Source organism: Geospiza fortis, unplaced genomic scaffold (assembly GCF_000277835.1).
Source record: "Geospiza fortis unplaced genomic scaffold, GeoFor_1.0 scaffold23, whole genome shotgun sequence".
In the NCBI taxonomy this organism is placed as follows: Eukaryota; Metazoa; Chordata; class Aves; order Passeriformes; family Thraupidae; genus Geospiza; species Geospiza fortis.
The window spans coordinates 11161055-11185090 of NW_005054303.1; the positions used below are offsets into that span (position 1 = coordinate 11161055).

Consider the following 24036-nt stretch of genomic DNA (forward strand, 5'->3'; position numbering starts at 1 on the left):
GGCCGCCCTCTTTCCCCGGCTCTGATTCCAGAATTCCCTCAGATACTCTGCAGTGCCAACACCTAACCCTCCAGTAACCTGAACTGGCTCAACACAGGGGCTGAGAGCCAGAGAGGGTACCAGGGAAGTAATAAAAGGGTACAGATGGGAACAGGAATACTCTCTTATCCAGGAGTATCAAACTATTACATCATATTACTCTTATTAAAAATACTCAATTCCTCAAATTGCAACAAAAAAGGGCTCAGCAAGATACAGTTCAATAACCTCCTAACCTTAAAAATAAAAAAACTGTATTTATTTTTCCCATTTTCTGAATAATAAGCAGTATCAAGAGGAATGACATTTCAATTCAGTCTGGCTCCTGAACCAGCTGAACTCCTCCAGCCCCACCCCAGCATCCTCAGTTCAGAGGGAAGATCTAAGATGGCTGAGCTTGTGCTTTAAAAATTTCAGAATCAACACCTGAGCTGAATTTTCAAACTTTGCTACTGGGCCTCTGAACTGGAGGTCTCCCACTGGCAAGAACCAGAAAAAGGGGAATAAAGGTTCCCTTCTCCTACACACCACCTGCTGTATCTCCATGCTATAGCTTCAGGCAGCACTCCTCCCTGAGGTCTTTATCTCTGGGCACTGCCATAACCCAAACAAGCCATTCAAAGTTCAGCTCCTTGGTTTTTGGAAGCAAGCTACCCATCCCAAATGTTTTGGGGTTTTTTTTACTCTCCAAAAGGCATAATATTTTCCTATTTCATATTGCAACAAACACTTCTTGGTTGTAGCAACCTCTCCTTAGCAAAACATTATTTTACTCTAAATCTTTATTATTTTAATGGTGATCTGACATCCAAATTTCCAGCCTACAGTTGCCCACTGACAAGAAGTTTTAATATTTGAGTATTAGGGCAGAGAAGAAGTATCATGTGAAAATGCTGGCCCACAATCAGCCCAGGGCTCTGCAGTGACAGCAGCTGCATGGGAATGTCAGCACTTCCTACAACCTCAATCCACACAGCAGCTCTCTAAACTCTCCAGTGATGACACAAGAAAGAAATAGCACATGAGCCATGCTGTGCTAGCAGGATGCCCAGATGCCACCTTCAGGTGCATGAGGAGATGCCAAATTGCCTTCAGGCTCCTGAACATCATGAATATTTCTCTAAAAATAAATCCAGCCATAAGCTGATGATCTCTGTTTTGCAGTTATTGCTGCTTGAAACCTTCAGGGTTTGTTTTTCTTTGCTTCTTTTTTAGTTATCTTTAATAGGTTAAACTGGTTACCATTTGGTCTGTAAAACAAGAAGCTTAAGATTTAAAACTAATACTGGGGAAAAGCAGGACTGTTTTAAACACTTGCAGATGCCTACCTTTAATGAGAACTGCTTATAAAAATGGGTGTATTTTGGTACTTCACAGGAAATAACATTTCTCTCTAAAAAATCGATTTCTGCATCAATGTTTGGGAAATTTTCACCCCAAAACCCCACTGCTCTGCTCATGGTGGAAGTGTTTATCCCCCCTTGTTTTCCTGCTGTGGCTGGAACCAAGCCACAGCCACAAATCTCAGCAGTCAGAGCTGCTCATACCACGCTGACTCTGCTCTGTCCACCTTGTCCTGCTTTGTCACTCAAGGATATTGTAGGACACCAGCAATCAGAGGTTCTGACTTCCAGCTCCCTCAAAGGCCAGAGGAAATTTGTCCCAAAGAACACTGATCTATAGCCATTGATGAGGAACACTGTCCTGGTCCTCAGCATCTCTTCCTCAACACCAACCTGTCCACAGTTCAAGAGTGAAAACACTTAAGACATTTTGTTGCAAGACTGGAAACAGGGTAAAAGAGTGCAAAAAAGTGTAAAAAAACAAAAAAAGTAAAACAATGGAGAGTGTAATAGTGTAACCTGGATCTGCCTACATCAATTTCAGAGTCAGCAGCTGTCCTTTAGTACATGAAAACAGCATCTTCCCTCTACAATAAACACCTACCAGCAAAACAAGCTGCTCTCTGACACTGCATGGTTACCAGTGGCCAGCCAGCAGCCAAAACATCTTTCAACATATTTTCTAATAAATTTTTCATGAGCTTCAAACGTCTTTTCATCAATATTTATAGAATACAAATTCTTGCCATTGTATCCTCACAATACAGCTGACAAGTCTGCTTTGCAAGGGGCACCAGGGCACAAAAAATAATTAAGATATTATTTCCCTCTCTTGTCCCTTGTCCCCTCCACAAGTTACTTGGCATTTAAAACCCAACAACTATAAAACCAAAGAACACAGTTGCTAACACTCAACACACGAACTTGAACATAGCTAGAACTACGCAGCACTTTTTTTATTTGGCCTGCTTTGAGTTTTGCCAGAAATTTATTTTAAATGCACTTCTTAACTTTAAATAAAGAAAAGAAATAGAAGTAGAAAAACTAGAAAGAGTTAAAAATCCCAACTCATATGCTACACCTACCCTGAAAAAATATTGGTGTAGATCTGAATATGAGTGGCAAAGCAGATGGCTGGTTTGAAAAGGTTTCAAAGAGAAGACAGACTTATTTTTGTCCATGTTGAAATATAGCATAAGCCGATATAAGAGGCCTGAAGCCCTTCAGGGAAAAGAAACAGAAGCTGTTTTGTATGCAACAATTATTTATCTACTTATCCATCTCACATTGGTTGGTTTATAAAATGACTTGCCTTGAGACATCTGTTAAGTATAACAGGAAGACTATTGTGTTTTTTGTGAAACATTTCATTCTATTTAGGTGAAACTCCCAAGTTCTGAAATTCAGCCTCTACAGGGACTTTCTCTGCTTTTCAAAACAACAGCATTCATTATACAATTCTATAACAAATGGAAAAATATTTTCCTAGTTATAAAAAAGAAAATAAGACAAAAACTTTAATTAAATGGCACAATAATTGAATGAATGAATATCAGTGCACTGCAGGACTAAGTTCCTCAAAATCTCCCTGTTTTAGACTAAGGCTGAAAATTCCTAGCATTAGTTCATTATTAAACAATATTCCTCTCATCTACCACAAACAACTCCTAAATTATCATCTTCCTAAAATCCCAGACTGGGAATGTGGCAGAGTGCTACAGAGGGAGACACAACTGCCTGGGATGTCCCAGGCTACCTTGGCAACTTCCCTTGGTGCTTTTGATGCCTGATCCCTGTACTTTTAAAAGGGGTAGGAGTGCAGTGAGGGGGAGAAAAGATGGAAAAGAATTTAACAGATCCCCTCCAACCAACGTTTCTGGGGTTATAACAAAATAATCATCAGAAACAAAAGCAAACCCACAGTTAAGCCAGAAAAGTCTAGTTAGGTATCGATGATTATTTCTGTTTATCCTCACTGGTCTTTTATTGAGTCATAACTTTTCCAGAAGTGAATGACTGAAATCACTCACTCCATCACTCTAAGAAAGACCATTTTGGCTGGAACAGTGTGATGATGTGAACTGAAACAGATCTTTGATAAAGCTGCCCAATTTCCAGTTGTGTTATTGCCCGTGTCAGGACCAGCAACACTATCCTCGAGAACACACACACAGAGGGGGAAAAACCAAACCACAAAACAATAAACAGCACAAGCCGCAAGTGATCACAGATAGCAAAACCCTTGCTATCCAAGGATCACTTGTCAGATAAGTGTTCTGAGAGGCAGCTGGTATTGCATAAAGTCCTGGAGGATCAGGGAGATACAGGAATACACAAATAACAGCAGCCTCCTTGGAGCTGAATGCTTTTTAAAAAGCAGCAATTACCCAGAACAATCGTGCTGCGGTAATGCCTGGGGGCCTCACTCAGGTACCAGGAGAAGGTGCCAGGCACACGCTGGGAGGCGGCTCCTGCTCCAAGAGCTTTCACACAGGGCTTGGAAAAATGGCCAGAAAGACACTCTGGGGAAGGAGAAATACGTGGGGGAAAAGAAAACTTTGTAGAAAGAACAAGCGAAATTCACATTGTGTCCAGAGAGTGCAACTTGTAGCAACACTCAAAGGTTCAACCAGGTCCCTCTCATCATATGGGCACAGTCCTGACTCACTCAGATACATGTTGCCCACACCTTTCCCAAAGGAAGGTTTTAACTCTTTCACTTTATTTTTATTCCTAGCGCTAATGACAACAAACTGTGCTTACAATGCTCTCAAATTGACCAGCCGATTTTTCTTCTGGGGAAACCTCACTTTAAAATGTGGTTTTTATTTAAAGCCTTGTTTAACACACTTTAGCCCAAAGCATTATTCAGTGGCTACACTCTAAACCACTTCAAAAACCTGGTTTTTATAATAGAAATCTTAAAAGGTGACTACCCTAATGTTTGTTTGACCTTCCCCCACACACACACACTGCTGCTGCACCATCCAACTCTTCTATTTCAATAGAAAAAGTCTGTAGGTATAAAACAGCTGATATGAAGGGGGAAAATGTGTTTGAAGTGAAGTCAGCAATTGCAGTGTCTCATTCCATTGCTAGTTTTGGAGCTGACTTACCTGGATTATTTGGAAAACCTATCAGAATCAGGGGCACATGAAATACATCTATACAGGATGTTTTCATTTTGCCTGTGCTAAGCAACTACTTCATTTAAGCCCCTACAAGAACTTCAGAATCAAAACTTTACAGCAAAGAGGGAAAAAAAGGTGAAGCTGCACTTTGATCCTCTCACAGAAAAACAAAGTTTGTGGCATGGGCAGAGGGGAAACCTTCCCAAGCACCAGCAGCTACTGCAAGTCTGCTGAATGTTGGCTCCACAAGGCAAAGCTGCCCTGCACATCCTTTCTTTTCCATCTTGCAGCCCAGTTTTCCACATGAACAAGCCAGCAGGGAATTCAGAGACACACAAAAATGAAATAACTCCTCTCAGCAGTAAAGTGTGAAATTATCATACAGAGTCAATGACTTTTAACATACTGTTCAGTCACATCATTCACAACATGCCCTGGAAAATGTCACATCAGACAAGTGCCAGGTGGGGAATTCTGCCCAGGACCACAGCAGGGATGGGCTTGGGGACAAATGTGCAATGGGCTTTGTCACCAGAGAGAGCAAACAGGGCTTGAACTCTTGCCTGAAGTGGTGCTGTTGAATCTAAACTGTCCTCTGGGATCTGTCTGGAGTTGGGGTATCATAAATGAACTCAGTGACAGTGAAAATTAAAGAGTCTTCTGACTGCATCCCTCCCTTCCTCTCATCACCCTGGCTGCCATATAAACAAACTAGGATGCAGTTGGACTTCCAAGTCCTTTTAGTATTTTAGGTGTTCCTCTCAGGTAACTAACTCCAATTCCTCAAAATTCTATCAAGCTTCTTCACTGTGCATTTGCAGGGCCAAAACAATTACTGGCCAAATCATTTTTTTTTCATAAGGTTACCAAGACCGGCCAGGTTTCTGCTGCTTCTAAAACCAAGTTCCCAGTACAAGATTTGGAACCATTTGCAATGTAACCACCTAATCCCAAGAGCTGTAAAACCTTAACATCCTGCACAAATTCATGAGGTTCACACAATTTCAGGCAAAACTCCCTTGTTACAGATGTTGAAAAGTCCTGCAACAGCAGTTAAGTGGGAAATTATATTTAATGCTACATGAAAAAAAGCAGTTTTGCTTCCCATGAGCACACAGACTCTTCCAGGATCCTCTGGCCATTCTTTCTATTCATTCCCTCCTTCCCCCATACCATTCCAAAAAATATACAAACAAAGCTACACCCACATCATCTCCTCCAGATATCTGGACCATGTGAGTGTGACTGGTGTTTCCCAGCCACACGATTTGGCTTCCCAGCCTCAGCCTCCTGGTGCCAACAAAAACATGATACATTGCTCACAGCAGTAAGTGTTTGGATACATTTCTACAAAACACCACAGTGCAAAAAGGAGCAAAGGCTCCTTTGAGAATAATGAAGGAGAAGTGTCATCTCCATGGTTTCTTTCAAATCACATTCACTGCCCCTCCTGCATGCTCTAAGTCACCTCTTCTTCCTCCAGGTCAAAAAAAAGAAAAGCCTCAGAAGCTCATAAAAACCAAGAACAAACCATTTAGGAGTCACTCCTTTGAACACATCCTTGTTTTTCTAAGCAAAACCCATCACTCCACCATAAATCACAAGTCACCCTAACTAAGAAGAAAATAAACTCTGTTGATAACATTGTCCCTTCCCCAAAGGGCAAAGTTCTGCTTCAGCTAATCCAAAGAGAAAGAAATCAACGTCTGTTCCTGAACCTTCTCCTTCTGCACAGCAACATAAAATGCTACCACAGTGGTATGTAAGGTCATCAGCTTCAAAGCAGCTTCAACTACTGTACTTGCAGAAGCAAAAATGATGAAAGACACCATATGGCTTCTGTCATGGTAGTTAAAGCTAATGGAGGGATATAATGAAAATTTCAATTTCTCCTCTCTTTGTTTAATCTTTGCCAGTGCAGCATTGACAGTCCCCTGCAAGCCTTTCTTTTCCAGCTTTGTTTCCTCATTGGATTGTGTTTTTTCTCTGGCAGATAAAATGTTTTACTTAACAATGTCTTACAGTTCAACATATATGATTAAATCCAGAAAAAAAAGTAATTAGATAAAAATCTGATACTGTGATAAATCATATTACAGAAACTGAACTTCGACATTCTCATAGGCAGCTGAGTCAGAAGATAAAAGCCTATGGTCTCAGAAGCACAGCACATCAAAAATTCAAGCATTAAGACTTACCAATCTCTTCTATTTCTTCCAAGAAATCATTATATTCATCTAGAGTGGGAAAGTCTTCCTCTCTTTTATTGTATCTTTGAGAGAAGAGAAAAGTATTTATAAAACACAGAAAGATGCAATCTCCATTCAACAAGGCTTTTGCTGCAAGCTGATTAAGCATTGATCTACTTTTATCTACTGTGTGCTTTGTGACTCCCAAACTGACCAGAGTCTTTACTGGGAGACAGAAATGCCTGCTCCAAAGGAAAGGAGGAGCCTGGAAGAAATCTCTGCTATCTTTGCCTATTGTTTGCCAATTCCTTTTCCAGGGTTACAGGTAAACATGAGCACAGAGGCCAAGACAGAGTAACTCCCAGCCAGCCTCTTAACAAAGGCAGAGACAACAGCAACACCCACAGAAAAAAAAAAAAAAAAAGCTTTTCTAGAACAATCAGAAAAGGGAGTCTGGCTTTGTGCCAACAACAGAAAGCATATGTCAGCGGCAAACTGAAAATGCTACACAATTATCTCATTCCATATCAATAGACCATTCCAGCACTCATATTCACCTCTTCAGAGCTGGAGAAAGTAAAAAGATGAAGGGACAACTGGCTTAGAACATGGGCAGCTTTTGAAAGTCAAGACAGGCAGACTTTCTTCCCAAGAAAATACAAAGCTGAGATTCTGTCTGATCTGTGGAGCGTGACACCCAGGAATATAAAAATCCCAAGAATTGAGGCCATATTCCAATTTGGGGGCATTTTTTCTGCCTCCTAAAAACTAATCTGGCAAACCACAGAGGGCCAAGAATTTTCCAACATTTTCTCTTCTAACTAAACTTCATTCCATGTTTAATTGACTTATTCCAGTTTGACTTCTGTTAACTTCAGTACACTTTAAAATCCAACATCAAAATTTTCACTGCTTTCCACATCAGCATCTTGGTGTTCAGTGGCACAGTCTCCCCACATCTCAGCAACACCATATGATTCATTTACTATTGTACCAAGTTTTAGATAAAGGCTGGCAAGCTTATAATTTACCTGTAAATTCACTTAGGCACACAGAGCTCTCTCTGGGTTGTTACATTTATCAGATTTTCTTCTATTAAAACACAAACTGGCTCCCATATTTTCCTTATAAAATGCTGCTTACTGGCCACAAGGAGCGAGATGCAATCTTAGACCTCATTTATCTCAATTTCAAGAGCTTTCAAATCTGCATGACAGACTGGTAACACCAAGCTTGTAACCACTTCCACTAACAATTGCTGTGTGAAGCAAAAAACAATGTGAACTCTCTTTTGCCCATTTAGACTTTGAAGGGAACTGGCCTTCAACTCTCAGAACAGGTCCCCAGGGAACAAAACAATCAAGATCCTGTTCCTTGCTCTGCTGCCATGTTCACCCCCTCAATATCTAATCATCTCCATTTTGGAGCCAAGTCTTTGCCAAAGAAGGCCACATAGAAACTCTCAACATTTTCTAATGCTAAGCAGGAATCCCTCAAGGCTAAATTGAGAATTCAGCTTTCAATTGTTGCACAAAATCAGATTCTCTGAAATCCCTCCATGATAAATGGAGTCAACTTTTATAGTTTGCCGCTTTAAAAAAATTAAAATCTCCTCTGTACTACTGAACAAGTCATTTTTTAAAAATTTTGATGCATGAAATACATCCACTTTCTGTTATTTTAAATGGTGACACTCACATTTTCAGCACTTTCTTCCGGATTTCCACTTCCTTGTCGACAGCAGGGTCCTCAAAGAGCTGCACCCTGAAGTTGCTCTTCCTCAGGGGGGTGTCACACTCGTGGCAGTTCCCAGCCCCTCTCACAAACAGCAGCTCCACACAGCTCTCACATCTGTGGGAGAAAGGAAAGGGTGCAAAGGCACAGAGGTGTTAAACAGAACTGAAACACAGGAGTGTCCCCCCTTTTTGCTGTTTGCACAGCACATCTGCCCTGATTTCACTTTCTGCAGCACCCACCAGGGGCAGGAGGCCAGGGCTCTCCACCCTCCTGAGCAGAACAGGCTCAGCAGCACAAACATGGATTCTGATTCTCCCTGCCCAAACACCTCCAGCTCTTTGCTGGGACCAAGCATCAATCCAAACAAAATGATGGATTTGGTCTGGATCAAGGGGAAGCTGTTACTGACACCAGCAAACCCATTTCACATGGACCAGACTGCAAGATCCTTATTTACTCTAAGCATGACCTCATTGCACAAAAGCCCTGTTTATTTTCCTGATGCTGCAGTGCAAGGAGAACTCAATCCAAGCATGGACACAAATCTTGCCTGCAGACCTCCAAGCATCTGCCAGTCCTATCACAGAGGTACTGCTACAAACCTGAGCTAAAATCCAGCCCAGCAAAGCCAAAAGAATAAAAAACATTTCAGTCAGTTTTATGCAGCTCTCCTGCGTCTTCTGGTAATACTTTTTAAATTGCATATAAAATAAACTTTACACAGAGGCTGCACAGAAATAAAACAAAAATACCTTTCTGGTTTTATTTCTTTTGACCTAATGAAGACTTTAGATTTTAACAAGATACTTGCTGACCAGTCAGTTGGCATTTATTAAAGGAAGAACACGTAACAAGAAAGCTGATTTTAAGAAAAAACTACTTGGGTAGTAATAATGTGCAAACTTCTAGCGGAGGACAACACCTGCTGCAGTCATTTCCTACTGCTGGGGAGGCAAAGGGGAGCCTATTTATAGCTTTGCTATATTGAAGCCAAAACAGTTGTACATTAAGGGCTAAGCCATGTTTTACCTTCACAAACCCAGCACAAAAGCTAAACAAGTTAAGAGAAACAACACTGACACGGCTGAGAAAGATCTTAAACAAAACTTTCACATTGCTGACCTATCCCCAACTAAACTGGTTCCAGTCCTTACAGAGGCAGAGGTGAGGAGAGCCAACCAGTTTTGTCCAGCTTCTGTTTTCAAGATTAGAAAGTGCAAAACAAACACAATTGTATCTCACAATTAAAAAAAGAAGCAATTTTTTTTTGTTGTTGCTAACACAGAGAACTACAGCTTCAACCTGCATCTTGCACATCAGCTGCAAATGTTAAAGAGCAAACCTTGAATCTACTTGGGCATTTTCCTGCTCCAGAATTTCTTTAGTTAGAAAACAAAGTGTATTTCTAAATACAAATTATCTGGGTAGGGAACGATTAAACTTCATTAGCACACTAAGCCTGAAATTTAGAAGCTGCTGGGACACGAACTCAATAAAATAATGAGAAATTAATATAAGGTACATAATGAAAGCAATTTATGTCCCCACAACAGGAGGAGCAAGAGTAAATGCAAGAGAGCAGGCAAGGCAGGGAAAGGGATTTCTCCTTCCTCCCCCAACCTGTCTGTGCATGCAGGAGCCCAACACAAGGACAGCTTCACTGTCTCTATTCTGGCAGCTCTTGCTGTTTGTGCCTCTCAACACAGCAGCCAAAGCACAGAAAAGTCCCTGCCTCCTTTTTCCTAAGTTATAGAACAGGGAATAAAGCTACAGAACTCAGCAGGTGGATCCAAGTGCAGGTGTTTGTATTGTTTTTTTAATCACAGTATTGCCTAAGGACCAACAGAACAGGAGCTCCATGTGCAGGATATTATTCACAGACAGTAGCACCTGAAACTACTTCACTCCCCCCTTCCCTAAATCAAAGACACCTCATGTTTGCACAGGACTCGACTATGGAAAAAATCCCTCCTTGGAAAAGCACTTCACACAAGTGCTTCCATGCCTTCCCCAACTGAAAGCACTGTTTCTAAGGCTGCAAAATAGCTTTCCATACATGAAAAGATGAGTCAACACCTCACTATGGGAATCCCACATCAGGTGATTGCATTCTCACTCACTCGTGCACATCCACCCTTATATTTATTTGGAGATATTTCCTTCTGAATTCAAAAGGGGCTGTATGGGACAAGTCAAGGGCAGAGCTGGACTCAGTCCATGTCCTGCCTGCTCTCCCATCTCCAGACAGATTTAATACACACAGATCCCAAGTTTCCTTCTCAGCAGATCTGTCATCCTTGCCCCCACAAACAGCAGCCACTCTGCCACCAGTGCCAGTGTTGGGCCACACATTTCCATCTGATTCTTGAGGAAGGGAACAAAGGCATTTCCCCAACCCTGCTCCAAGGAATTCCTTTTGGTTTCACTGCAGACCACTAATGTGAGAGCATGTGTCATCACCACAAAGGCACATTGTTATAAAGGTGGATTTAATGAATTCTTTCACATCTTCAAATAAAGATTTCAAAATGTGACTTGAAAAAAAATTATCTTTCACTGTAAAATTTGAAAATACTTTTTTTTCACTTGGATTATTTAGTTAGCTAGTTATTAAAATATGTAGCAATTTCTGTGACTTCATCAAAGTCACAGAACTCAAAGTCATCCAACTCATTCAATAGCACAGAGGGACACCCCAGCACCACAGCTGGTATTAGAGAGCTCCTCATGGCACACAAACCACATCATTTCAGGAGATTCCTTTCTTTCCAAGTCCAACTCTTCCCCACAGGCCTTACTGTAAGAACAGCTGACTGTGGAAGCAGGACACCATTCTGTACATCTTTCACTGGCCAACACATTATATGTGGCTTTCTCCAAATGAGCAAAGCACCAAAATACCTCCTTAACTCACCTTCAAATCAGGGCCAAAACAAATGGCCCTGTGGTTTCTTAAATTAGGAGCCTTAAATAGGCACTTTTGCATTTGTATGTGTATTATGTATGCAGATATGCTATATATATAAATTAATGATTTGTATTTAAAAAATCACATCCATACATTGGTTCAATATTGAACTAACTGACAAAAATTGAGTTTGCCTGAAGACAACAGCTTCACATGAGAGCTAAACAAATGGTGTGATGTTGCTGCTTCTCCTCTTCACACCCAGGCTGCACAGCCTCTGCAATCTGTATTCTACTTCACACACTCACTAAAACATTTCCTTTTGGATTTGAGTTTGTATCTTGAGAATATGTGATCAGGATGAAGATATCAATAGAAAATGCCCAAGGACTTACACATGGACATAAAACAGAGACAACTATCAGTAATGCCAACCAGGAACAATGAAGAGTCCTGGTCTTTGACATCAATAAACATTAGAACGCTTGTTTTCATTTCATGGACACTGGTTTAATCTGTTGTTCTTCTCTTTAACCCCCATGAAATATTAAACAGAAGGCCCAGTCTCTGAGCAGTCTAGAACATAAAATTTTTGGGGGAAGCAAACAATAAAGCATCTACATGATTTGGCACCATCAAAGCACAAACACCACTACAGCCCCTCATGTCCAAGGACTTCAGGATCACTCTAAAAATGCTTTTGGTACATAGCAGAAAACAAGCAGAGGTTCCTCCCCAGAAAGCTGTTAAGATATTTATCAACTAAATTACACTGACTGGGAACTGAGTGTTTGTTTTGGACAGAGTGTCTTCAAAAGGTACAGGATTGGGGCCCAATCCTGCATTCCTCACACATGCACACACTCACTTCATGCAGGGATGATGGCAGACAAGGAATCAGCCCTCTGGGACACTGGAGGATGAAAATGGCTCACAACATCAGCACAGCTTGATGGTGCTGCTCACTTTTTTAGCTTGGCTGGCAAGGCAGCAAACAAAATAGATTAAAGGAACAGCTATTTTCACAAGCAGGAACACAAGATATTCTCTCAAAACTTTAGATTCTGCTGAGCATTACAAAAATTTGGCAGAACTTCGATATGCAGCCATTAATCATTTCAGTAAAAAAAAAACTTTATGGCTTTTGCTGTTGACTAGGAGTATTACAGAATGAGTTACTACCCTTCTTTACAAAGCCTATTTTTAGTAGATAGACTCATTAAACAGTATCAAACACTTTGAATTTCTAAGCCTCTCTTTCTTCAGCTTTTATAACCAAGATGTTTCTGTAATTTCAAGTAACAAAACAATGATCCTCTCTACTATGGAAGATATAGTTTTGATTAAAAAATAATACAGTCTTCAATACATAGCCAAGACTTGAACCACAAACAACAGGAGTGGAGAGAATCAGCAAAAATGATGCTTTCACTTGCTCCTCAATTTCAATGTCAGAGGGAAATTTACTTATAGAAGTGGAATGCCTTGATTTATGGGGAGGGAATATTAAAAAACAGAAAACACACACATGAGAAAGCTTACAGAATGACATCTAGTTTTTTAAATCAAAGATGCTTCTAGAAACATTCCTGGGCTTCTTGCTTAGCTTGGATTAGACAATTTGATATTCTCAAGCAGAGATTCTTGAACTGAGACAAGAACAGCCCAATCTGGGGAGAGCAGCTGTCAAACCTGTTTATTTCACAACCTTCAGTACATTTAACAAGTCACAGTGGTTTCTGCTGAGCAGCCAAGAGCTCATCAAAGACTTGCAGCTGGCCACTGCAGCTTTATTTTCTGGGCTGACGGACAAACAGACACAGGTTCTTCCCGGAGTCTGCAGCAGCCACGACCTCTGAGATCCAAAAGAGACAAAAGAACCCAGCTAAAGCCATTTTTTTTCCCATGTTACAGGACAGGGAGCAAAAGCAGAGGAAAGAGAAGTTTGGCTTCAGTGACACCAAGCACCTCTGAGAGCCTCGGAATAAAGGAGCTTAAGAGATCAGCAGGGAGTTAGGGATAAAAATCAGTCTTTTCCTTTTCACACCTCAGCTTCAGGAATCCATAAATCCTTATTCAAGTACTTGCAGTAGCTGCTGCCTATGTTTTTTGGGCCATCTCTTCCCTGACTGCCAAATACAAGAGGAAGTTGGGAGAAGGAAGAATCCTGCCCAGATTCTGTTAATTTCTATCAGTGGGGATTTCGCTGTCCTTACCTTGTGAGGAGACAACTTCAGAATGCTCTCAAAACCTTATTTGGCCAAAAAACCCACACAATGGGTCTTGTCTTCAACTAGTAAATAAACAGGTCTCAGAGGAACCCCTGTGCCATGCAGAGACTACAGCTCATGGCAATAGGGCACAGCTTTCAGGCAGGAACCACAACTCTATCAGATTCAGATGGGAAGTGCTTAATTCAGACGAGAATTTTGGGGTTTTAAACACTGCTGATAAGCTATCTGCAGTCACCTGCAGCTCCCTTCTCTTCAGCTCAGTCACACTGTGACAAAAAATCTCAGAGATTGCTTTGCTAACATTTCATTTTTTTTTCAATCAGGACTCCAGAGAGTAGATCTGAACTCCCTCCTTTAAACAACAAAGCAAAAGCAAAAAGAGACTCTGGTGCTCTGCCTATATCTGTGTTATGTCAATTCTCAGCATCATCTGCCAAGCTTCTGAGAACACAATCCTCCTTCTAGACTGTTTATATCTTTTGGGAAAAGGATGCAAGCACACCACTTCTGTTTCATTTTTGTTTTGTCAGACAAGTTCTGCTCCATACTGCAGAAAAGAGAAGGTTAAATGAGCCCAGACATCTCAAAAATTTAGAAGACATTCAGGCACAGTTAACCTTATTTTCCAAACTCCCATGTACATACTCTGCTATACAGAGCAGTTCCTCTCAGCTGCACCAGAAATAAAGCAGATCAGGTAGTGGCTGAACAACAGCCTTAGCTGACTCTAAGGGATTTCTAAAGGAAAAAAAAAAGACATACTGAGAGAATTAATAATAAATATTTCCACCACCCATCATGTTTCAACATCTCTACTACAAAACCATTTCAAGGGGCTTGGACTTGACAAGAGAATTTGCAGCAAGCTAAAATTTAAATCACTTTTATCCAGTACAGATGAGCCTTTTTTCCCTAGGGAAAAAAAATAGAAAAGCTTTTATGTTATTAACTCTAGATAGGATAGAAAAAATATTTCTATGGGTATTTAAATAAAAGTGTTTTTTCCTGACATAGTGCTGCCTAGTCAATTAAGGACACAATCACAAAAACGTGTCTTACAGCACCATTCTGCCACTTTGGCCAAACAACAGGCCAGTACTTGACAGGCCAATTCCTGACACTCCAAGAGCAGCTGTGTGGCATTGAGAAATAAGTGCTTTCACAATGACTAGGCACACCAAAACCGACCCAGAATTTACTCAGTGTACCAGAACAACTACTCCAAATCCATTATGGTCTACTGGGCAAACACATGCACTAAAATAATAATTCAACTGTGTCAATAACCTTTGCTATTATGCTTTATTCTCCTTCAGTGAGAACTTTGCAAGTTTTCAGAGTTCTCAGCAAATATCAAATTAAAATATTTATCAGGATCAACAGCTGCCCACAGCACACCTGAACTTAGGTCACAATTACGAAATCTCCCAAGTCTGTCCAAATTGCCAAGACTGCACCTTTTTAGACACAATCCAGCTCCACGTCACCCATTGTCTCACAAGACAAATATACTAACAAGTCACTAACAAGTGTGAGATCTCACACCCATACTTGTCACTAACAAGTGTGAGATCTCACACCAGACTCCTCATGAGAAATGTTGCTCTCTTCTCCCTCCATATCCATTTCTTACCTCCTGAGAAAGTCCTGCACCATGTGGCTGAGCTGAGAGATCTTACTGTACCAAGTACTCTAAGCATTCACTTACTCCATCACACCAAACACCTACATAAGCCAGAAATCACATGGAAAAAAAACCTAAAATATCGACAACAAAAAATAAACACTTAGGGGGTCCCAAAATAGTCACAACAAATCTTTTACTTGAAATCTTTTACTGAAACAAGACTTCTACCTTCTGTCCTGTATTTTCAACACATTTTAACAGTGCAACAACAGCATGTGGGAACAAGACAAGGAAATGTGGCTTTATGGTAAAAGGGGAAAAACATTAAAAGGTATTTGTGGCATGATGGGATATCCTGACCAAATTACTGAGGGCTTATCACGAGACACTCCCATATTTCATGTCTAATCTCAGAGTAAGAAGATAAAATTGATAAGACACATCTGTCAGAGAGCCAGGCATATGACCAAGGTCTTCCAAAATACAACAGTGGTTTGGGGTCTCAATGGGAAACATGCAAGGCTTTGAAAGTCTCTAAAAAATCAAAATCTTGACCCATCTTTCACAAAGATACTGTTGAGTGATCTACAAATGTTGGCTCATCTCTCCTGGGTATTGGGAGGAACCAAGCCAAATTCCTGCCAAGAGCAGAGACTTGTGTTTGACTTGAAGCATGAAAAGTACACAGTCCAGTTTCCTCAAGCTATTCAAATACAGAGACAGTGTGGGGTATGCACACACAATTAAAAACAACTGAAAAAACAGCCTGGTGGAGCAATAACTGCATCAGCCACGTCCTGGATAGCTCTGAAATCCCTATCAGTGCTCAAAAAACAAAGTGTAACAAAGTGATGTCCTCCCTACCACTAAACTTGCTTGGTTTCAAGTGACTGAAAGAACAAGTTGCCACGACCAAGTGGGAGCTCTTGCATAAATCTTGGTTTATGATACAATAAAATCAAGTGTTTCTTTTTATTTAATTACAAATGAATGGCCAAACTCAAAGGTTAAGACATCACCTGCCATTCTGATAAGCAGCAGAAGTCCCAACAACCCTGAGTTTATATATTCAGCTTGGGAACAGCAGAAGTGTATCCCTACATGTTAAGTCAGCATCAACACCAAAGAAGCTGCTGTAACCTGCACTGCTGTGCACTGTCCTTCCCCTGCTGTCCTCTCCCTCAGGCCAGGATAACATTTGTGCAGCCACACAGTTATTTTTGGGTTATTTTTCAGCCAAATAAACTTTCCCATTGCGTGCACCACACAGGCAGGTTACAGTTTGAACAAGATCCCTGAACTGAGATCCCAGGGATTTCCACTGGGTGGGAGGGCATAAAAAGCTGTTCTTCTCTTTGTTTATTAGAATTTCTCCTTCTCTCCTCCAAAGTTTCTGGAGTATACTCAGCTAGTTTATCTTGATCCAAAAGTAAAAGGAGAGGAAAAAAAAGACCCAAAAAGTGTCCATCATTATTATTTTAGGGTACCCTATAAATTGCTTGATCAACACACCTCTGAAAATCTGAGTCAATGAACAGTTAAAACACAAGCAATGCAATAATACATGGGGTAGTAGACTGAGGGTAAATACTATTTTTCAGACTTGCTAAAAATAAGACAGCCAAAAGACCATGACAAATTATTTCAGAATACTTTACACAAAGCACACAAGATTACTTTATAACAAAGCCCTTCCACAACAGAAACAGAAAGCAAGACAACTGAAAAAAATTAATTCATGCATTTGAAACAAGTCACAGAGTCACTGGGAGCTCATCACTAAAAGAACATCAAGTAGAGAAAATGACAGCCCCATACCAATTAAATAGCACCTCGTGGTCCTCCTGCTATGTGGGGAAGTTACAAAAGGCACATGGAACCCAAGGTGGCAGCAGAAGAGCTGCTGGTGTTTCAAAGTCACCAGCAGGGTGTGAGGTTTAACCTGAAGTGACCAGCGTGGTTCTGGTCAATGACACTCAAAACAGATGAGCTCATCCTACAAATGCACAAAAAGGCAACTAGATAACCACAAGATTAGGAAGATTGGCTTTTCAGGAAAAACAGCAGAAAAAGCTACTGAACTATAAGTCCAACCAATAGAGTAGAACTTCATAATGGAAATTGTATTTCTCATTAGTCACAACGATGGGGGCCTGGAATCAGAACCAACAGGAGTAACAGGACAAAAAATTAGTTTAAAAAATTAACATTACTTAGTTGTAAAAAGTTTTGTAAGTTAACAAGAGCAGGATTTGATGACCTGACAGTCTTCAATAGGTAACCAGATTTGGTAAAGATGATGTCTCTCCAGTCTTATGACATTGTCCTGGGTTTTTCCACTTTTCTCTAAGGAGATATTTTCTCCCAAACTGGTTGGGGGAGAGGCCAATTGAATCTGCTTTTCTAGAGGAACCCCATTGGGGTTTCTCTCCCAAATTTGGGTTCTCTCCCAGATTCGCCCTGAACCAGGACAAATGCTTACAGTCCTGGTTATGTGCTCTAATGACTGAAACCCTGAAACAACAATATCTTAGGAAGAAAAATAAACAAGGAGAGAAAAAAGCTAAAACTATATGCATCTTAGAACATCTGGGCTATGCTTGTCTTCCTTTAAAATTTTTTTTCAGTATTCAATCATCTGCTCCTTCTGCTCCTAACACTAATCACTGTCAGCCATCAGTCTAAAGCAGCCTTCCCAAATTCACCAGAGATTAACATTCTTCTATCAAAAAGCAAGCAATTTATCTTATCTGGCATAACCAATAATACATATATGTCAGAGACCCACTGATTCACTTGGATCACTTCACTTGGATCAATTTTTTTACATGGTGGAAAGAGAAAAGGTAAGATCACACCATTCTGCTTGTCCTTAATAGCCAATACAACACAGAAGAAACTGGAGTGAGAATCCCCAGCTTGTCTTACTTCAGACAGAACATGCAATTTGTTATGGAGATATATTCTAATAGCAAAAATCCTAATATATTCTACTGTAAAAAATCCTTTCTGCAGCAAAAGGTGGTGGTCATGACTGAACAAATCATCCTTCCCTCCTCTCCAGTCCAATACAGCCTCAGGGAACTTGGTGCTTTTCAAGGCTGCTGCCTTTTCAGTGAGACCAAAAGCACCAGTAGCCTTTAAATACTATAAAGACTCAGTAATATTTTTGCTGTTGAGACCACATGGGTTTTCTGGACTAATGAAGGTAATTTTACATCATATCACAATTCCCCACTGAAATGTCAGTTGATTAGGACATTATTTATTCCCTGCCCTAAAGCACCATTAAGAATGACTTGCTAAATCTCTGTTGGCTTTACTATTGCAATTTGAATAGCTGGACATCAGAGAAGGAAGAATGATCTCCATGAACCCCTTTAATACCTCACAGAACAGAGCCCAAATTATTCTAAATAATAAGTTGCAGAAAAACAAAAGATGCAACCCAGTAACACTTTATTGCCATCTTTCATCCAAATTCAGACTTAATCCTTCAAGAAATGAGCCTAGGCAAGTATGTTTTAAAAAGAAACGTTTTGGCAAATCTACTTGCTTTTTTAACCTTAAGTTAAAGGAGGTGTAAAGAATGAACCCAAAACCAAGCAAAGCATTTCCTGTTGGAATGAGTGTCTCATTCAGGAGTGGCTGTGCTACCTGGTGCTGAAGCTCATTTACATCCCAGCACCTCTGATCCACGGCTGATCTTCAGCATCCCAGGCACCTTCTCAGGCTCTGTGCCTGCACTCCCTGGAACTGCACCACTGACACACACAAGTGCCCCAAATTACAGGTTCAGCTTTCATTTCTGTAGCACAACAGAGTTTTATTGCACTTTCTTCAAATGCTTCTTTCTCTCCCTATTCCTAATTTTCCCCATTGTAAGTGCAAGGACAATATTCATTAGAAAAACCCCACAGCAGCATTTCTGTTTCCCCACCTCCCTGGTCTCATTTGGGAATCTCCCACTTCCTACCAATTTTTAAGGGTCATTCCTCACTTCATTTTCACATAATCCCCAAACAACCATTATCACATCTTTTCTCAGCATGAGATAAAATATAGACTGTGCTTCATAAACAGTGGAGACCTTAAGATTACATTCTTGGTGGGACACAGCATGATAAATATTTCAGGGATGTCTTGAAATACCCTACGATATGCAACACGTGGCCAGCGAAACAAACCTCAAAAAAAAAGGTATATTTTGACTTATTAGAAACAAAAAAAAACGAAAAAGGAAAAACACATCAAAACCTCCTTCCTCCATCCGACCCTGGTCATTGAGCAGGTCAGGTTTCAACTTCCTTTCTAAGGGTGGCAGAAATCCTGACCTACTTAAAGCATGGTAGGGAACATTTTAATTTTTTTTTGCATTTTAAATTTAATCATTCAAAAAAATGCTTTTTCTTCAAGCTCAAAAAAAGGCAACTGCTATTCTAGCACATTAAACCACTTGGTGAATGTCACACCAAATTTTTGAAGCTAAAATGTAAGGTCATATTTAATGCAGCTCCTTTTAGGTATTAAAAATAAGGAGAACATATCAGGCCTTCATTAGCTGTGCTGGCATCTCAATCATTTCCTACAGATTGTGGGGAATAAAAACCCAGCCCTACTCCAGGGAAGTTGGAGGGAGCTTCACAGGTTATCAAACACAAAAAGGACAAAGTGAGCAAACACATTACTCACCATGGCAAAGACATAACACCGAGTTGTTCTCTCAGAGTTGCAGTACATTTCAAAGAATATTATCATAATAAAAACTTGTGATGCAAATTTATTCCTTCAGTGTTTGTTAGTAGGAAAAGCAACGAGGAGAATCAGTTGCATAGAGGGAGCAAGAAGCGAGACAACTTGTATTAACAGAGGATCAAAAAGATAAAAGCAAAAAAGTTGTAACAAAATACATTCTGTTCTTGTTAGTATTTCTCTCAGTGCCCATTCTGCCACAAACCACACAAAGCAGAACACCCCAGTGAAGTTACTCAGCAGAGGATGCAGATGCTGGGACAAGAGGGAGGAGGACACACAGCTGCCTCCCCACACTGGTGAGATGATCATGATCAAATTGTTGTCAAATGATTTGAAGTCAGATAAATATCCACAGATCTGTTCTTCATTATGTGAAGTTCCTCCCATGTACAGCACATTCAGAGTACAGATTGCTGGGATTTTGTGTGTGCCCTGGTTTTATGTGTGGAAATAGCCTGGAAGAGTATTTTTGAATGCCTGTTTTAGCATAAAACCCACCTGCCACCCTCTGTGGGACTGGTCTATAACTTACTCATTTTGCAGAGTATTTCGTTCATTCCTACCTCTGTGTAATGTTAATGGGAAAGACAAGAGTTCTCCATTTCCATTCAGCACTTCAGCTGTAAATATCACAGAGACAACCAAACCCCAGCATTATCCATGGCTACATCCCTATGCTTTGTGCCACCAGAGCCCACTGCTCCCCCTGATTAACCAAAGAGCCACTGAAAACAAGGGAAAGGAAAACTGCCCCAAGATTCAGATGATCAGTTCCAGACAATATTTGAGCTGATCTGTTTTGTCCAAACATCAGCTGAGGAGCATTCCACAATGCTGCATGTTCTCTCATAATAAACCACACTGCTCCATAATTATACAGGATCTGTGCACATATTCAAAAGCAGCATTTATTTAGGCTCACAACTGTATTAAATGCCATGTGTAAAGAACATTGTTCCTGGCCTGAGAAAGTGTGTATGGTATTTTCCCTATCCATATAAATCACACACAATAAATGTTTGATACTATCTAGTGCCATTAAAGCAGTCAAATTAAAACAAATCAGGGGAGAACAACCCTGAGCACGCAGCTCTAGGAAGTTTGAAATACAGGATTTCAAGCTTTTTATGCTCTGAGTCTCAATCAAATTGTAAGCTGTACATAATAATGAAAAGGATTTTTTCACAATCACCCACTCAAAGAATAAAAATTAAAAATCAATGTATCTATTTTACACATGATTTTTTGATTCTATGGATCCTTGCAGAACACAATAGCCACTAGCAAAATCCATGATGAACAACAACTGGGAGATCCAGTGAAGACACAAAATAAAGCAAAGGATGAGTTTTTCAGAAATCAATGACTCCTCCAATTCCTGACATTTTGGGGATGCCCATGTAACACTGCCCACCTCTAACTTTCTCGACCAAAGCAAGCTGCATGTCTGCAAAATATTTAATTCTCTCTACCCAAAAATTACTCTCTAAGGGGATACCACACTGAAAATCTACTCTCACCATTTTATGATGCTATTTTGTATTCCTGCCATTAATAACACATTTTTGTTAATTTCTCTAAAGCTCTCAGATTCCTGTGAACTTCAGCTACTTCCTTAACTTTCAATTTTAAAGGGCAATTCATGCTGCTTCCACCCCCTAAAACCACATGCAACATTTTGGAGAGATGCGTAAGGCATTCCATAGTTTACCAGCATTTTCTCCAAGAAACATTAAGATGTTACAGAAAAGTGATCATATTCCCTATTCTCACAAAGCCCATAAGCCAAGTTTACTGGTAAAAATAAAACAAAAGGGATCCAAAGATAAGGAAAAGATAGATTGCTTGTACTGAAGATTGCACCCTGGCTATTGCACACAACCATTAAAGCCTCAAAAGAATCCAGTTAGGGACACAGGCTGTGGTCCATGAGTCACAGTGCCATTGTGCAACTCAGGTGCCTGAAAAGCAACTGCAGCTCGACTGAAAAAGCCATTACAGCCTACCCAGGGCAGAAAACACCATAATGGGTGTTTTCCTTGGAAAACCCTGTAAAACGAGTTTGGTGACATCCACTGCAGCACAACCTGAACCCAATGCACAAAGTTAACCAGTTCAACAAAATTCCCCCGTGAAAAAAAGTGCTGCAGTTGCTCATGGAAATCAGAAAGATCAGGCCACATTCCCCAGATGACTGAACCCAAGAGAGAAAGACCTGTCCTGTCTGTACAGGTGAAACAGAACCATCATCTGCTGCCCTGCCACCAACAGCAGCCCTCAGTTAACTGGGGCAGGGGGATGTCAGCCCCAAAACTGAACCCATCAACACACCCTAATGAGCTGGCAAAAAAGCATTGCCCAGGTCACTAGCAATAAATAAATGTGTAAATTAATTCAGTGATCCTGGGATATAATATTTTTCCCCTCCTTTCAGAAGGCATTTCAATGGCTCTTTATGCTTAGTGTCGTATCTCAACCACTACATGCTGAGCCTTCAAAACCACTTTGTATTAAAAAATAGAATACATGACTCAGATGGTTTTAAGACATAGATGCTTACTCAAAAAAAATACACCACCCCAAAAATATCACCTTAACAGCAATATATATTATAGCTTCCAGAACTGACAAGTACTTGTCTGCAAAACTTCCAAGTGATAGAACTGAGATATGTGTGAAATATTGGGGTTTCTGCAGAAATCAGTATTATTAAACACTGCAAGGAAACTTCCTTGACCAGCCCTTAAGTAATTTTAAGGCAAGGGAATGCCAAGATGATCAATTTTCACCTTTTATCTGAAAGTGCTCTCATGGAACAAAGACTCTCCCCCACAAAGGAGTATTTCCTGCTGGTCGTTCCCTCTTATCTGGTTGCTGAAGACCTTGACAATACTGACTGCAGCACTCTCACTTCTCATGGCAGCTGCACTTAAACCACACAGACACAATCACACCCCACTGCTGCCCAGGCTGTATAGGTGGAATTAAATCTCACTCAAATTCTCATAGGCTTTAAATGATAAACTGTTACAACTGTGGGAACGTGCACAGAGGAGGCAGCTAAACATAATAAGTTTAATTGCATAAGGATGTGAATGCGCTAATAGGATAATGTATGTTTAGGTTCTGCTAGTGAGGCAGCAATTGTCACTCTGAGCACAAAGTCTGACAGCTCAAACTGTCACCAGCACCTGCCTCACAGCACTGAACAGTGAAAGACAAACCCATGTGATTTCTGCTCAGCAGCTTTTATGAAAACCAGATTCAAGTGAGGCTAAATAATCTATTAAATGGCCAAGCCAAAAGAGGTTCTTTGGTTTTGTCAACTTTCAATTAAGCCACTTTTCACGTGCCCAAAATATCCATTTAACAGGCATCATTGATAAGCTAAAAATGTGTGGCTGAACAACAGCTCACAGCTTGTACATTCTCAACGCATAACATGTCAAAATGTGAATATCTTCAGGACTATTTTACTATGAAAAAAATGGCGTAATCCTTCAGTCAGTGAGTGACTACTGGGAGAGGTGAAGTGGCTTCAAGGCACTCTGGAATTGAGGTCTCAAACCCTCAGTATTTGGTGGGCTTCAAGGAGGCCCTGGACCCAGCTCCATATACTTATTTGAACACTCTCACAGGTATCACCATTAAACAAAAAGCCCGTTCATTACTGTTTGCAAGACCAGGCCCCTCAAGACAATGACCTACTGAAAGCAAACAAAAAACCCACTACACAGAGATGAGAAAAGGAGAAAAACCCCAGAATACAGACACGTAAGAAAACACTTACTACATGTACTGGATATATCCCATCTAACTGGAGTTTTTGCTTTCCCTAGCAACACTGTGCGGGTCCAGGACAGCCCAACATTCACCTCCACAAGCAGCCCCAGCACTGAGATCATCATTATGCCACAGATTGTAGAAAACTCACCAGGAACAACTTTTCACTACAGACAAATACTCTCCAGTCTTTGTTCAAAGACAAATGCTATAAAAACTAATTATTATGTTTTAGACTAATAGTAGACTATTTAGACTTAGATCACTAAAAGGTAACCTGAATGCTCATC

At 40.4% G+C, this 24036-nt stretch overlaps 1 protein-coding gene across 1 annotated transcript in view; it reads right to left on the reverse strand.

The window, feature by feature from the left end:
* The window catches only part of MNAT1 (MNAT1 component of CDK activating kinase), a 115083-nt gene that overhangs the window by 76285 nt on the left and 14762 nt on the right, over positions 1-24036 (reverse strand). The window contains exons 2-3 of the mRNA XM_031066196.1: positions 8401-8553; positions 6712-6785 (exon numbers count right to left, since the gene is read on the reverse strand). Coding sequence (XP_030922056.1) covers positions 6712-6785; positions 8401-8553 — 227 coding nt within the window. The remainder of the gene's footprint in view (positions 1-6711; positions 6786-8400; positions 8554-24036) is intronic.